This window comes from Styela clava, chromosome 12, assembly GCF_964204865.1.
Source record: "Styela clava chromosome 12, kaStyClav1.hap1.2, whole genome shotgun sequence".
In the NCBI taxonomy this organism is placed as follows: Eukaryota; Metazoa; Chordata; class Ascidiacea; order Stolidobranchia; family Styelidae; genus Styela; species Styela clava.
In genome coordinates this window covers 3465344-3482558 of record NC_135261.1, presented here as the reverse complement: position 1 = coordinate 3482558, position 17215 = coordinate 3465344, and the positions used below count along the sequence as shown (strand labels likewise).

General features: G+C 33.7%; 1 protein-coding gene across 1 annotated transcript; it reads left to right on the top strand.

Annotated features, from left to right (window-relative positions):
• Positions 1 to 7679: 7679 nt before the first annotated feature.
• LOC120329532 (uncharacterized) lies at positions 7680 to 16786 on the top strand. Its single transcript, XM_039396179.2, has 12 exons — positions 7680 to 7968; positions 8502 to 10040; positions 10523 to 10607; positions 11389 to 11539; positions 11635 to 11760; positions 12013 to 12147; positions 12463 to 12569; positions 13094 to 13256; positions 13845 to 13995; positions 14737 to 14818; positions 15438 to 15605; positions 15895 to 16786. The coding sequence occupies exons 1-12, from the start codon at positions 7731 to 7733 to the stop codon at positions 16028 to 16030; spliced, it is 3081 nt and encodes a 1026-aa protein (XP_039252113.2). The 5' UTR covers positions 7680 to 7730; the 3' UTR covers positions 16031 to 16786.
• Positions 16787 to 17215: the final 429 nt, after the last annotated feature.

Sequence of the window (17215 nt, the reverse complement as noted above, 5' to 3'; positions counted from 1 at the left end):
AATTACTTAATATTAGTTAACCTATACCTGACTCTTAGACATTCCAGAAGTTAATGTATCAATATGGGGGTACAAGCTACAAGCTAATTACAAGTGAAGTACTACTGATTTGTATATTATTATTGTTATATTAATTCTGCTATATTTACAAGTGTCGCGGTTGTCAAAATCCTTCTATTTAAAAAATGGTGGTTTTTGATAAGTTAAATAGATTGAGCTCAGCTTGTTGAAGCCATAGAAATTGAGTTTATCAGACTCGCAGCTTACACTTTCTTTCAAATGAGTTGTGACCAATGCGAAATGTATTTTTAATAACGCCTTTAGTTATCATTGCAATTTTTACTGTTTTGTAATAATCGGTAGGAAATATTTTGGCGTTTATCAAATCTGACGACCACTTTGGCATTTTACTCTGTAAACAATTAGATTATAATTTTATCCTAATGTGACAATTTACAATTTAATACTAATATTCAGTTTTGAATAGTTTTTTATTGAATATCTACCAATATAAGTTGGAAGCTGAAAAAGAAACGTGAAAATAAGTATAGGTTAAAACATATTAAAATGAGTAAGTTCGCTTCATTTTTTTGTTGTGATACATAATAGGATATCCTATATATTATCATTGATATATCACATTATTTTCAAATAATCGTGAGTAGTAAGTGTCAGTTCCTAAAATTTGTTACAATGTTATATTTTTTTATTGCAAAAAATAACTTTTTTTTAAAATTGAAGTCGTTTTTAAAATGGCTTGACCTATATAAAATGATTAAGCATTATGACTTATAAAACTTGGCGTTTTTTTTTTAAATATATTTTTTTTTTTTTCAGGTTCTCTTGCGAGATTTTTGGCCGCATGCACATGTTTATTGTTTGCTATGAAAGCGAACGAGGAAGTGTGGTATTTCTCCCAGTTTTGGTGGATCGTGCGAGCTAATGTTTTATCAGGGGTATCAAATATTTTCATCGTTTTCTCACTGTTAGGAATTGTTGTATTGCTTAAATTGGATCGGATAGTTATGAATTGGATATTTATGCTTTATTTGTATACGACATTAAATAGGCATCAAGAAGAAATCGGTGCACATCCAGGTCATTGAGCGTTAATTGTATCAAAACTTCGAATCGGTTCTGACCAACAAAGCTCTTCACAATCTTAACTATAAATAATTCTTCTTTCACAAATGAAGGCAAAAAAGTGTGTTTTCCTTAAACTTAAATGCTAAAAGATATCACTCATGAAGTAACCCTCGATATATATTATGTTCTGTCCTATTATGAGATGTGTAAAAGTAAACACGAGCGAGTTCCACGTCATTTTCATACGTTAATTCAAATATAAAAGGTATGTTTATCATGCTTGCAATCAGACATGAATTGATTTAAAATTATTTGCGAGAATAGTTTATAATTGTCCATCGCTTTTTATTTTCAATGTTGTACTAAAATAGGCTATATTATTTGTGTCAACTTTAGTTTTATTGTGTTTATTTGCAGTATGTTTGTTTTATTCTCGCAATAAAGCATAAAAACACCGTTGAGTTTCAATACCCAGATTCTGCACTTGCTTGGATATAAACAGAGTATCGAATATCGAATCTCCTATTGAACAGACAAAACAGACAAGTGTCGGTTGTGTGTAGACCAGTAGTTGACTTTAAATATTTGCTTTTAAATACCGAGCATGGATCAGTGGACTCTATGTTTTTTTTCTTCAAATTTCTCTGTTATGACTTCATCAAAATTAAAAAATTACGTACCGTGCCGTGGTTCCGTAATTGGGTCTCAGCGATCTGATGGTCAAACTACAAAACTGTAAAAAAAACTACTTCGTTTTGGCTTTCAAGTCGATATATTTGAGCATTGCTCTCGTGTATTTTATATTTTAGTGTTTACTTGGCGGGTACATGATTCTTGACTAACATATTACATGGCCTACTCAGTATATAGAATACTATCATTCGTTAGTTCTAGCAAAAAGGGGCAGTAAAAAAATAAAAATAAGAGACTAGTGAATGACGACCAAGTGTGGGCATAGAATAAGTACATATTAATATAGCATTGCTTTGACTCACGCAACTCTTACGCACAATGGGATTTAAGCGAACAAGTTAACTTAAACCTACGAGTTAATTATGAAGCCAGGTATTTCACTTGTAAAAATCATTCATTAAATACTACTAAATTAAACCTACGAGTTAATTATGAAGCCAGGTATTTCACTTGTAAAAATCATTCATTAAATATTCGTTAATACTTTATGATTAAGAATAGATAAAATATCTGAATGCGAATCTGATTTACATTTTATTCTATATCTCACCTTTCAGCCTAAGCTTTCAGTATCGACGAAATTATCTGCAGGCAAACTTGCTACTTTGGTTTGAGCGTTTTCCCTGATACTCACATCACAAAGGCAAAAGCATTGGCAAATTGGGAATCCGCTACTTGTGACAGCATTTTGCAACGACTGAGTGTACAATAATTATGTAATTTTTTGCTGCATATTTCAAATGTATACGCTACCCCTACAATGATTTTCTAAATATTACTAATACGTAATTTCGGTTGTTGCTTATATTCGATTTTTGAATATGAACTCGTATTTTCAAGTATATATATATAAATGTCATGTTGTAATCGTACTCACTGTCGTCATAATTACTGAAATGTAAACACACATTCACGCCCGTCCGCGTACAAACGTAGACAAAGAGACCGTTTTGAAAGTTTATTTATTTAATTCCACGAATGGTATAATAATACCTATGCTTACCATGTGTATTGTTCCATCTAGTATATTCTATTCATGCTGTCATATCCATCTGAGCGTAATTATACTCAACAAGTCACACTCAGGTGATGTGAGGTTATTGGAATAAAATTCCAAATTAATGTGAACTTACTATAATTGATGTGACTAAATTAAAATGTGTTGAAGTGTATTTTTGTTACAGTGCAAATTCGGAATGAAAAAATTTTGTGTTGGTGATTTTGTGGTATGGAATCGGTATAATAATCGGTGGATTCAATATCATTGGCCCTGTCTTCAAACTCAACTATTTGTACAAATTCTCATACGTGCTGGTTCCTGTCAATTGGATTTGGAACTTTATCACATATTCTTCCCTTTTTTCGATTGTAAACAAAATTAAACGTGCATGTTTATACATTTGAAAATTAATAACCAGACCTGAAGCACGCGGGATCTCCCAAAGAAATATTATTCAAAGAAGGAACGTTTCACAAGAACAAAGTGCGGGAGAATCTAATCTGCATGGACGTGATCTAGTGGCATTTTCGCCTCTGTTAAATACAGCGGCATGCTCTCTCAAGTCCTTCATCGTCAAACGTTAGTTTATATCAACCAATAAAATCTGCGACAAATGATGGGAATAATAGCGATTCGGGATCCAGCCTCAGTTTTTAGACAGCCTCATATGAAAGTCTCTACACCATTTCCTCACGCAGTGTGTCCCCAATGTCAAGTGATATCTATCCTCCACGTAGCTCGGATACCATTCGTGAACCCTCAATTCGGAGTTTCATCAGTTTTGACACCGTCTCAGTAAGAAGTGATGAACTTTCATCGCAGGATTTTGATAGTCATACTTACTCAATAGCACCAGATAGCGGATACTTCTCCTTGGACATTCGCAGTATATAACTCTAGATTGGTTCATTCAATATCTGGACAACTCTTGGCATTTGTAAATTTACACAGTAGCAATGACTATGGAAGTTAGCATGTCAGTCAGCCTTCGGCACATGACTAACGGGTGACCTTTTGAAGCATCGCAAAACATCGAGGTTTTCTCCACTACAAAACCATGTTTCATTTTCCGTTTATGGTATAAAATTCAAGTGTAATTTCAACGAATCGATTCAAATTTCTTTTGTTATGTCATGTTTATCAATTTTGTACCTAATTTGTTGATTTGTGGCCCGCGTCATCAATAAAGTTCAAAAGGTCGCCCATGACATATTTTGAGTAAGAGACTGCTGTATTGCGGTATAACCAAACCCACATGTTGGCTAAAGTTTGACCAACAATTCCAAGACTTTACTTGTATTTTTTTTTAAATGTGCTTCCTATGACAAATGAATTTATTAATTCTGAAAAATTTGAACCGCTTGGCCGACTAGATAACCAAATCGCGATTTATGTCCAACAACAACAATTGGCAAAGATATACAAGAACCTTACGTTTTCCAAAATTGATTTTTCCACGTACAAGTGTGCATCCATAGTCGTGACCTTGAAAGAAACAATGTTACATGTGTTACATGTTATGTACCATGCGATTCGAAGTATTATTAAACCAACTTTCGACTTGAAATGCATAGTTCAAAGTTCAAAACCTCCATGAAAAGATGATGAATCGTGCACAGGCAAAAGATTTCTAGATAGGATGAATATTTAAACGAATCTTCGATAAATGGTGTATGGTTACCATCAAGATTTTTACCCGCCAAATTTGAAATTTATTTATACTATCGCAGGAGGTTGATGAAAGAATATAATCATATACAAACCCAGGTTTTCAGGCCCGCTATGCAATTCAATTGCGAAAAATCCCCCAGTTGACGACGCATGTTACTTATAGGTAAATGTAAAAAGGCAAATATATACAGATGGGTGAGATATATAGATGATATTTATGTGACCGATAATCCTTCCCTTTCACTTCAGTCGACGGTGGTATTATCTTGTAGCTAACGACCTCAAGCGACGATTAGTAATTTAATAGCTTTATCCGTTATCAAAGAAATCCGTGATAGGTACCTGCGTTGCTTTGAATATGATATGTCTGTATCTATGTATGTTAATTTAGCTAAATATCGCCTAGGGCGTTATTAAAATGACGCTTTCCCGCAATATTACGACTGCTTCTAGTCAGCCTTTAAAGCCTCCCGTAGATAGAATTTACCATTCTAACATCTCAGTAATCAGTGGGCAAGGCTTGATAAGCGATTGAATATATATTATTAGACGCCTAATATTTTAAATATACTTATTGTAGCTGTATTCCAAGGTGTAGTCGAGTAGGTACCGCGTGAAAACAACCGACGAGATAAATAACCTTTTTGGAGGTACAAATGATTGAAAGCAACGTTTCAAAATAGACTTAATTGGTGAACGTTTGATTTTATTTTATTTACATGAGAATTAGATTGTGGTAATTAAGGTCCTTTAACTCAGAATGAAAATATATAGGTGGACGAGTTTATCCGATCACTGTTGTGTTATAAGAAATGAAGCGACCGAGATATAGAAATCATGTCATGTGCGCCATCATATTAATACATGCATATTTGGATCTAGATTGGTCTTTCATCTCACAACTGTGGGATATCCAAGTCCCCAATTTTACTTTATTCTGCATTGTACTGACCAACACTGTAAAAAGGGTTGTTTACGCATGTGAGGTTTGGTTGTGTTGTGATTCAAAAAGCAGGCCTAGGTAGATTTATTTTAGTTCTAATCTTCTGTACTGCAAACAAAGGTAGGTTATCTTGTTAGTCACTTCGTAAATAGTAGAACTACCCTGGCATATTGGTATCAATAACCGAATATAATCAGTATAAAAAGAGCTTATGCAATCAATACGGCGCTCCAGAAGTAGGCGTACACCAATGTGGGGGTAACTAATTTTGTTCGCTTACTTCCCATCCAGGTGTGTAAAGGGACTGAAACTTATGGACAGGAGGTATATTCACTTGGCTAACTCAGACAGTACCCTAACTCGTAAAAACTTAAATAAGGAAATCGGAATGAAATTATGCCCTAGCCCTAACCTGATACACACACTACGGGAGTACCATCAATACTCTTAGTTTTAGATTCACTTCACATTGCGAGTCAAGTACACCTTTAACATACAATCTACGTGCGAAACAAGTAGCGATGATGTGTGTAGTTTCACACGATGAATTATGCAAAACGACTTCCCTTTAAGGCCTTACTCAAGTGCAAAATCGGCACGATATATTCCAAACATACACAGCGTGTTGCATGTAGATAGATGCCAATGTTTGATAAAAGTTTCTCGATAATGGAATTCTCATCAATATTTCAAACGAATTCACATGATTTTGAAGGGATTAAATATTCAAGGATTAAGAAATGAAGAGTAAGTAGTGTTGGATCAAGTGACTGTACTTGTGCATCAACTCAACTAGTATATTCGAAAGTAAGCCTTGACATTTTACTGTTATGATGTTGACTGTCTTCCTCTGGAATAGTAGTTAAGATAATGAACAATTGATTATTTTGGGTATAAATATAATTTTATACATGTAATTTGGATGCTTAAAAATTACGCCCTTTTTGGGCTAACGTTCCGATAATTCGGCAATATTGAATTCCTTGGATAGGGTGAGAAGTTCGATTACATTAACTGGGAGCATATACATCAAGGGTGGGCAACATACGGACCGCGGGTTCAGGTCCGGCCCGCGACGAGATTTTGACCGGCCCGCTGACTGTATCCAACCACACTCTGTAATGCGGTCCGACGCATCATTCCTGAAAGTTGTCGATTGCTATACTCTCACCGCACTGTCAGTGCAAACTGGGGAAACAACCAATTGTCTTGGGGCAGCGTTTCCCAAACGGAACACTTACACTTTTTATCTCGCCTCGCGGAACACCAAAAAATGTAAGGGTAAAATTGATAAAGAAAAATTGTGTAATGTAGCGGTTCCTGATGGGTTTGTCGTGACGAGTTGCCAAATGCGCTGCGAAAACTAACAGAAATGTGAACATACCTAAAATATGATTGAATATTCTACATATTGCATTTATTATATATACCAAATTTTTTATTGTTTCTTAATTTAAATGATGTTTATATTACTCAATTCATTCATTTTACAATTATATGTCGTTTACTTTCCATTACTTAGTGTTTGCATCTCATGTTGCGTCTGATGGAGATAGAAGTACTTGTTGCAATTTCGCGAGCTGCAGACCTGCAGCTTTGTAATTTTTTCAGCATTTCAAAGTAAAACCAGGCAGAGATGAAGGAAGAAAATTTGACCTTTTGCCTTCATTCTTTAGACCTACTTATTTGGCTATGACAATCAAAAGATTGTTGTGAACTTGATAACGAACTTAAACAGTCAAATAGCCAGGCCGACTGTTAACGAAAATGCCACTACCCTACCCTATAGCTAGTCCGCTTTAGGCCGACGGTGACGCGATATCGAACGGTCAGTTGGGCGACTACTGGTACTTCACGTTCCATAGATCGTTATGACGATCATTTTAGACGTATAGTTTGGAAAACACTGTCTTAGTGAACAAACAATTGCGTTAGCACACTTGTTAAACAAATAATATAAGGTCACAGCAGGAACGTTGTGAACATTCCCCACTACTGGTATCAGTTATATTTATATTCTAAATATAAATTGATTTTAGAAATTGGATTTTATATAAAGTTTTATTAACTATGGAATATCCCAAGAAACGTAAAGTTGACAGAAAGAGAGTGTCGAGCATTTAACAAAGATTAAAAACCGGAGTATTTTTTGTAACAATCCGGCCCGCCGAGGACTTCATTTTCCTACATTTGGCCCGCCGAATTGAGAAGTTGCCCACCCCTGATCTACATTATAGATTCTGTGCGAACAGAAGTCAAAACTTTAAATTGTACTGGAATTTCATGTTAACAAAAGTTTCATATTTTTATCTATGCATTCAAAGGAAGCCTTTCATAATGCGAATTAGGCAAGTTAAGAATCATCTGAGTCAAATTTTAATTGTGGGAGTTACATTGTATCTTGTGATATACATATTGAAAGATGATACTAAAGAAATGACAATGGAAATCAACAGATATGAAATAAAGAACGAAAATGATATTTCAATGTCGGATCAAGAAAAAGCGGATAAATTAGCATTGTCTATGGCGGAAAAGATGCACGAAAATGAACGAAGAAAAATGAAGGCAAAGCGTAAGTGTAGTTTTTGTTTTTCTATGTCATTTATCTTTGAAATATCTGTTCAATTTTGACGTCATTGGTTCTTGAGAGATATCTGAATTAGTAACAATTTGGCGTAGATCATTTGAGAGACGTTGTCTAATGTTCATATTGACCTAATTGTAAATACTCCTAATTGTTCACTAACTTTCAACCAGAATTGGTCTGTGTTAATGTTGTATATATGTCACAATATGAAATATACTTACCTTCATATAAATTAAACAAAATACTCTGAATGTAGCAGCCTCATAATATATAAAGTAGGCTAGTAGCCTACAAGTATTGTTATCCTTGATCAAATCGTTTAAATATCAGTCAATTACCCCCTTAAAATCTTTAAATTCCTTATTGTAAATTTACGGTTGTTTTTGTATTTTCGAAATATACAGATAAGAATTTTAAATAAAAAGCCATCCAGAAATAGTAACTTCAGTTTTACTGATATCTCGCAGAAATAGATTATTAAATTTCAATCTTTTAAAATATTTTACTTATTTTTCTAGAAATTGAACCCAACTTTATTTCCGGTATCAACAAAGTACCGCAGAATGTGATGGAAACAATAATTGCTCAGGTACCGGGTGGAAAAGATGCACTTTCACGAGGAGACAAAGTGGCACAAGCTGCGATGCAACGTCTGTTCGCAAAATATAAAACCGAGATACTGCAATCAAAATTAAGCAATAACAAACTTGCAGAAAACTTTGCAAAGAGGATGTTTGATGACCAGAAAAAATTGGGAGCTTTACCAGATATACGAGACGGGCCGCCTTTTTATGACCCCAAAAGAATTCCTGGTCTGAATGATCAAGACCCCAATTTAAACCCCTTTGTGGGATCAGACCCCAAGTCTTTGATGTTGCAACGTCTTGTGCAGAAATTAAACCCCAAAGGTGATAATAAAATCTATCAAATGCTAGAAGACAAGCTTATAAACGGAGGGGGAAATGCAGGTCAACAGGGCGCAGGGAGAAATATAGACCCTAACGCTATGATTTTGGAAATACTAGCAAAAAAACAAGGCAATCCGAATCCGAATCTACTAGCTCTTATGGGACAACAATTTAATAGTAATCCCAGTTTAAACGTACAAAATGTCAATAATGTTATGCAACCCCCGCAACCGGTGCAAAATGATGGTACTGGTTTGGATTTCCCAATCCAATCCTTATTAGACCAACCTAAAGAGGACGCTGAATGGCCTTTAAGTCAAGGGGGCCCTGCTGCTGCTGATCCTAACCTACCCTTAAATTGGCAATCTGGCATTAATCAACACGAACTTATCAAGATAAAGAATTTTATAAAAAAATATGAAGGAAATGATGGGCGAATAACAAAATTAAAATTAATGCTGAATATTGCGGAACCGCAAAAAGTAGACACGGGAATGGTAAACTTAGAATCTAACATCGGATACGACGGAAATCAACCACAAAACCAATTTATGGGACAGGCCAGCCTAGGAGACGCTGAATTAAGTGATTCTGATTTAAATTCAATGGTCGATTCGGAGGCGAATTCAAATGACAAACCATTGCCTCTTGAATACAACGTTAGACATGCGAGTTTAGATGGCCCAGGATTGGACGATTCCCAAAGATTACCTAATGTACTGCATGAGGTCGAGATAAAAGATCAAGAAATTGACTCCAATCAGAATGAAATGAATTATCATCTAGAAAAAAACAATATACGTGAAAATATTGTTGACAAAAATGGCAAAATACTACTTGAAGAACACAACCCTGGACATGCAAGTTTAGACGGCCCTGGATTGGAAAATTCTCAAAACGATCCAAATTTCGGTGACAGTAAAAATATACTATCTAATTCACATCTAGAGAAACTTAATCTAAAAGAAAATATTGCTGAAGTAGAGCAGCAAAATGTCGTAAGTTCACAACTGCAAAATTCTCTCGATAACAGCCAAGATGTGGCAGATGGTAACAAAGCACTCGAAAACTCAGACAATGCAGAGCAAACAATCAGGGGGAATGAAAATCAAAACGAAGTAAATGGAAACGATCAGCAAAACGACCAAGGTGTTTATTGAAAATATAAGCGCAGTATACTGCTTTCATCAATTTACATTAAATTGTTCTAGTTTTCAAGTTTATGTAGGTTTTACATAGACCCTACTTCAATTTTTGCGTACTCTTTGTGGTTTGTAGAGATTCCCATCGACAACGTTTTGAATTCATACCTAACACCCATACGTCGCGTTTCTTGCAATCGCATGCAGTCGTGTTGAAGCAGCAAGCATGTGGTGCCTGTTCAATTGACTCAAGAATTGCAATTTATTAATCATTAAAATCATTTTTATTATAATTGAGTACTAGTCTATGTTACCACATTTCTCCAAAGAGTCGAAATCTCTTATCTAAGCTTCATCATATTTTTTCGTAAATTTTATTATTCATTTTGCACAAGATATCCTAAATTTCATTGTTTGTTTTGCACAAGTTGGAATTGATAATAAATATCTTCCTACAATTTCAATTGAACGAGAGTTTTGTTGTTGCAGGTCAGGAAAGAAAAGATGTGAGCAGAAATAAAGTGAGAAGAGACTTTGAAAATAACGAAGAGGAAAGTAAGAAAGAAAAAGAAAGGTAGTTCATTTCTTCCGATAATTATATTTTGTATTTAACCGTCAAGCTTTATTTATCATAAGCAGCATGGACGTTTGCGTTTATATACAGTCTTTAAATTTGAAACAAAATGTTCACTATTGACTCGTTAATCATAAAAATTGTGCACCGCGACAAAGACCTTTTATCAAATCAAGTCAGAATGTTTACGTAGTATTTAATACTACACTCGGAGTTTAGCTGGGAATGAACAAAACCATTTAAAACCTAATATATATTTCCGGGTGCAGGAAGAGAAGGAATACAAAAATAAACAAGCATTACGCCATTGTGTTATCTAGAATCCATAATTTATAGCCAGGTAGAAGGCAGACATTGCCTGTTTTAAATCTCAAACTCTTTCCGTGTGTAGAAATCCTTCATACACGAAAATTACTCTCTGTGTAAATGATGATGTTTCAGGCCGAATAATTTTTGAATAGCCAGAAAATGTTGTTTGTATGAAGTAAACAAACACCAAATACACATAGTCTTTTCTGTTTAAATCAACACATACTATTTAGAAAAATTACCTAATTGAATCTGTTATTTTAAGAGGAAGTCTGCTATTCTTAAATATGATGGGGTTGCGTGGGTTGAGCATGATTGTTAATATTTTTTAAATGACAACTTTATCTCCTCGAGCCTTAGAGAAATAGAAAATCCTCTCTGCACTAAATGTTATGGCGATAAAGTTAGAACTCTTTGTAGCTGATCGTAAAATTATGTAGCCGTCTTCAGTACATGAATTCAAATATTATAGGTCGAAGAAGAGTGGACTGACATTCATGAGTCCACAAGAATTTGAAGCAATGATCAAAGAACAGGACGGTGGAACAACAAAACGTCCAGATTTTGATTTTGGAAAAGTTAGAGTTGTCGTGGTAGACCCGTCCAAAGACAGAATGGGAAAGGTAAACGTTATTTGACAAATTTCGTTAAATCAAAACTTCAAGTTTTATCTATTTTCATCTATTTTTCAATTTCCCATATGTTTCCATTTTTACAGACCATCAATATAACGAGAATAATGACCGTTGAAGAGTACAAGAGGTGGAAACCTCAGGAATATATAAGAATGTACGCGAATCCATTCCAGAAAGGAGACGTTCCACCGACGTTGATGCCTTATGGGGTAAGCCACTTCAAAATGTGTGGAATCTAACCTAATTGAAAAATCCTGCAAATATATATATTTAGCCTATGTTTTCACCTTCTACCTATTCTGGTGTTGATTTTTTCGAAATTTCAGATAAACTTTTTTTCAATAAAAAATTGTGTTCATCTTTTTTCGAATATTCAGCATACGAAACAAGCATAATATCAATAAACTAAAGTATTATTTATCACTACCCTTTATATTTCAATATACTTTTGTTTACTTTAGCCTGCACTTTTGCGACCTAACCCAAGATCACTGATAACAGATCTGTCAATGAACGTTCAAACAGAGAAAATCGAACTTGATTTACTTATTGAGAAAAAGAGGAGAATGGCTAATGGAGATGACGATATTTTCCAGGTAGTTTGAATTGTGGTATGACAATGGAATGCTGCAGTAATTCGGACAATTTAAATAAAACTAATTATTACATTCTCCATATCCATTATCACGTTTTCTACATAAGGTATGAAACTTACGATGAATCTATGATTTAAATTTATTTCAGTTTTGTGATTCCAAATTAGATTCTGTTTATATTAATTATTTTAAATAATATGATCAGATATATTAAAAACCCATTTTTTACGAAGGAGGCCATAACAATTACTAAACTCACTAACATTAAAAAAGTAATTTCGTTGAAGAACTTTTAAAAACAAATATTATTTTCAGATTCCAGAAGTGAGAGATGAAATGCAAAATAATCCCAAAGGAATCCCGAATATTATACATTTTATTTGGTTTTCTTGCCATAGATACAGAGTTCACCACTTTTTAAGGTAGGAAGACTTGTAATAAATACGAACATATAGTATAGTTATATCATAACATCTACATCATGCAAACGATTAGAAAAGAAATTAGGTTTTAAAACTGGACACATTGTAGTACATGATATTTAAAAAGTACCTTTAAAATTTCGATTTTGTTGTAAGGTCAGTTCTCAATATACTATTACCAGATTGGTTTTATTTCACTCGGTGTTTATTCAATTTTTACTTATCTAATATACTTGTAGGGGACAAACATCTATATATGGTATCATATATTCCCTTTGCAATTTCAATTTTTTTTTTAATTCATGGACACCCTGTATAGTTATGACTTAACATCGGCATCATGCACACTTAGAAAAAAATATGATTTTGTACATTTGGATGGTAAATATGGTATTACAGAGAAATATATCAATAAATATACTGTATAATGTATGACGTATTTTAATTTTGACTCATAGATAGCCTTGTACATCTACCTATTAATAATTGTTTTTTGAATTATTCAATTTCCCTTGCATTCAAAGTATGAAAAGCGCAATAAAAGTGCAAAAACCAAGATTGATTTTACTTCACACAAACTGCGCTCCTAGCGGCCAATACTGGGAAGAATTTGTCTCTGAAGCGGGTACAAAACTGAAGATAGTGAAACGAACTCCTCCCAATAGAATCTGGAATCACAACGTTACAGTTAGTTTATATTTTAGTGGATAATTTTGTTTCATCTAAAGTCGTTTATTTTTAAATTTTTACATAAATTTACACATATTTTTTTAAATAATTTACATATTTGTAAAAGCACGATCAATCTACAATTTTAATATAAATGGCTCTTACTTGTGATGCGCATGTACAATTCTTCTTCCCCTTCATTTATCTTTTAACTTATTGCTGGTTAATAAACAAGTTTAAGTAATTTGCTCTACTGTATTTTTTGACTGACTTTCAATATTATCTCGGATTGAATTCACACGCACAGCATGTCAACCAGAGTGTACGAGAGAAAGATCCCTTCCGGTCCCTTCAAATATGGTAGCTTCCTGCCTAGAGGTGGCTTCTCGTAAAAATCCTTGTTATGAGTGAAAATGGAAATTTTGAATACGAATGCAACGACTTTCTCGATTTTTTTTAGTATTTCGTTCTTCAACACGAGCTACGAGAACCCACTGTTACTTTTGCTTATTAGGCTTTATAATTTCCAGTGTCAAGTGTTTAAATAAATAGTATTTTTGTCTTTTACCCATGTATAATACCTTATTAAACACATTAACGTTGCAGAGAGTGGAACATCAATCGGATGTCGCCAGATTACAAATTCTTCTTGAGGTTGGAGGAATATACATGGACGATGATATGATCATATTAAAGTCATTGAACCCACTCAGAAACAACAGCATGGTTCTCGGAGAAGAAAACTACGATGCACTTGGTAAGTTGTGAGTATATTTATTTTCGCATCAGTAAGGAACAGAAGTGGGATTATTTAATATACTATTAGATTCAAGACTCTTTCTCTATTGAATACGGACCCAATAATTGATAATCATTATTTATGTGCATGCTATCACGTTTCTTATCATAGTTGAAAAATTCTTGCCTGAAGTCAGGCAGACGAAAGGTTATAGAAATACACTTGTGTTAGTATGTCATAGTATAATCATCTTTATTCCTGCCACAGCATCGTTGCTTTACTACACGCATACGGATCCACTTCCGCAAAGGCACAGAGCAAGTAAAGATAGTTTGCGTAAACCTAAACAAATAGTTGATGTTTAATGATGTTAATTAAATTAATGATGTTTAATAATAGTATGTGAATGAATGTTTCAAGGTACTCATGCAGTTTAGCTAACCAAGAAATGAGAAAAGCATATTGCGATTATATTAATTATGCCAACCACTGATATCTAAAAGTATGTAGGGAAATACTCGTTTTTCAGGAAGGTCGGAATATTCCCTAATCGCCTAGACAATTAGACCATGGGTTAGGTGGTGTACATGGGATAAATTAACAGAAAAGTATACATTATTCAAATAATAAACGAAACATCGGTTTACTACGTTCTCCGATCGACATGACAACATTTGCCGCTTATGATTAATTAAGCTTTTAGTTAGTTTATATTATTTGTGATAATATTATCACTAATTCAATCTTCGCATTCTACAGCAAACAGCATGGTATTATCGAATCGAAATTCATGGTTTTTGCGAAGATGGTATCAAGAGTATCAGACTTTCAATGGATCGAAGTGAGTATATTATTTTTTTTATCTGTAACAACAGTTGAAAACCGGTCACATAATATATAAAGGGTGGGCCAAAATGTTACCATTTTTCAAATTCAGAAAAATTAAAATGAGAATATACACAGGGTGAGCCCACAAATGTTATCGTTTTTCACATTCAGAATGTGTGAAAATGTAAAAAAGGTAACAATGTACATTCGGAATGTAAAAATGGTAACATTTTCTGGTTCACATGGTCTTATTTTAATTTTTCGGTAACAATACCTCAATTTCGTTTTCTCATATTCTGTTATCGTGTAATAATTTATACGTATCAGGGTTCAAACAAGTCGTTAGATACTATATAGAAAAAGTAAAACTTGAAATTAAGAAATATAATGTTGAGGATTTTGTAATAAAACCACGCCTTAACTTGGGTGGTCAACTGCCGATTTCGAAAGTTTTCTCAAATACAGTGAATATCATAATAATGTAGAATTTGATAAGCGAAGAACATTAAATTTAAATTTACTCCAAATACAACCTTAACAACAGGCTAACACATCTTTTATCCCATTTACTAAACTTTATTTTGACAGAAATTTTTATCTACAATTAAATATGCTTTAATTTTTCCCGCTAGATGGAGCCATAGTTCATGCTTTGTCCCTTGGTCACTGTGGATGATATTCCCAAACACAATACACATCGTCAAAGAGACGTTACTGCGACCGAACTGGGAGGAAATAAAATATATTTATCACGAATTATGGGACTGGTCCCATAATTATGCTATGCATTTATACTCAAGGTAAGAAAGATTATTATATGTAACATTAAAAAGTGAAAATATATATTTTACAGGTTAGAGTTAGACAGTATTTACTGGAGGGACAGCAAAATATCTAACTGGCGATGGTTACAGATTTATTTGAAGACATAAATAAACTATTCGTATTTGAAATAATTTGATAACATACGACAGAGAAAATGGGAGCAAAGAATGGCCCAGTTAGATATAAAAATGGCAGAACATTCCCAAAGCTATGGAAAAAATATGTCATATTATATTCACGTACAATATATTTTTTATGTTATAGGTTCATGAGAGCTTTAGATGGAACACCTGAACGATCATTACGAGAACTAGCAATATTGAATACAACGTATGGGGAAATATCGAGATTTATTTTGTGGGGTAGCAAAGAGCCAAGAGATATTACTGACTGGGTTTGAAATTATTGAAATGAAGCCTTCTTAGCAAAGAATAAAATACAATAAGCTCAAAGCAAAGATAACTCGATGTCCACCAAGTGGAGAAAAAAAGAACTGAAAATTTTAATATAAACCAAATACAGTCTATCAGAAACTAGAACTATGAGTCTATTCACAATACAATCTGAATCTTTATAATTAATACGTTTTGTTGGGTCGTGAAAGTAAAATAAAATAGACATGAATAATTTAACCGAGTGGAAATAAGATATACAATATCTAAATGTTATTTATTGATACATTATGAGAAATTCGGAATATCCAAATCCCTTTCCCAAACTTTGAAAAAGATACATTACATAATGACATTTGTTTATTTCTATACTTATTCTGCCGCTGGGATTCAACTCTTATTAGACTCAACTCAAATTATAAGTATGCGACAAAAGGAGTTTTGTGCTTAAAGCACATATTAAAAAAGATATAATGCCACGCAATTTTTCTCTCTATATTATGTTGAATATTCTATATCAATTCATATTACATTGATTGATACCAAAATAACTAGTGCAAAAAAATTGTACGTATGACGTATATTTTATTCTTTATCAAAGTTGAATATCATATACGAATGTTGTTTTGCCAATGTGTGCATTCTTGTATATGTCTTCAAACCGACAGGGTTGGAATCTTTTGGTCGAGCGATATTATTTGATATATTATTTGAAACATCTCTTATTTTAATAAAAATGATATTTTTCATTTTGAATGTTTTAATTGGTTGAATTGTTTTAATCTATCTTGGAAAGGTTCAGGTACAAAAATGAATATTTTAAACAACAGAATAACATGGGTAGAATTGAACATAAAATATATGCAGTGCTGTATCAAAGCAACTGATTACCTCGGCATTATGGCAAAATTTACTCACTTTTCCTAGGCTTACCATACGTCCCGCTTTTCAGCGTTTTGTCCCGCCGTCCCGATAAGGCAGCCAAAAGTCCCGCTTTTCCAACATAATACACAAATATGTTTTCGTTACTGTTGTTTCTGTGTAGCGCAGCGCTAGCCTGAAGGTGAATGCGTTCGTTTCCCACTGATTCCCATTGATGGCAGACGTATCGCATGTAAAACCAATACTAATTAGTCTAAATTCGAATTATTTGTACCGGTATCGGAAACGTCAATTCCTTCCTATTTTTCGAA

Bases quoted from the DNA above. Each gene is read 5' to 3' on its own strand.
- LOC120329532 (XM_039396179.2), top strand. From the start codon at position 7,731: ATGCGAATTAGGCAAGTTAAGAATCATCTGAGTCAAATTTTAATTGTG. The intron at 12,570-13,093 runs GTAGGAAGACTT...TTGCATTCAAAG, and splicing joins AGAGTTCACCACTTTTTAAG to TATGAAAAGCGCAATAAAAG. The intron at 14,819-15,437 runs GTGAGTATATTA...TTTTCCCGCTAG, and splicing joins CAGACTTTCAATGGATCGAA to ATGGAGCCATAGTTCATGCT.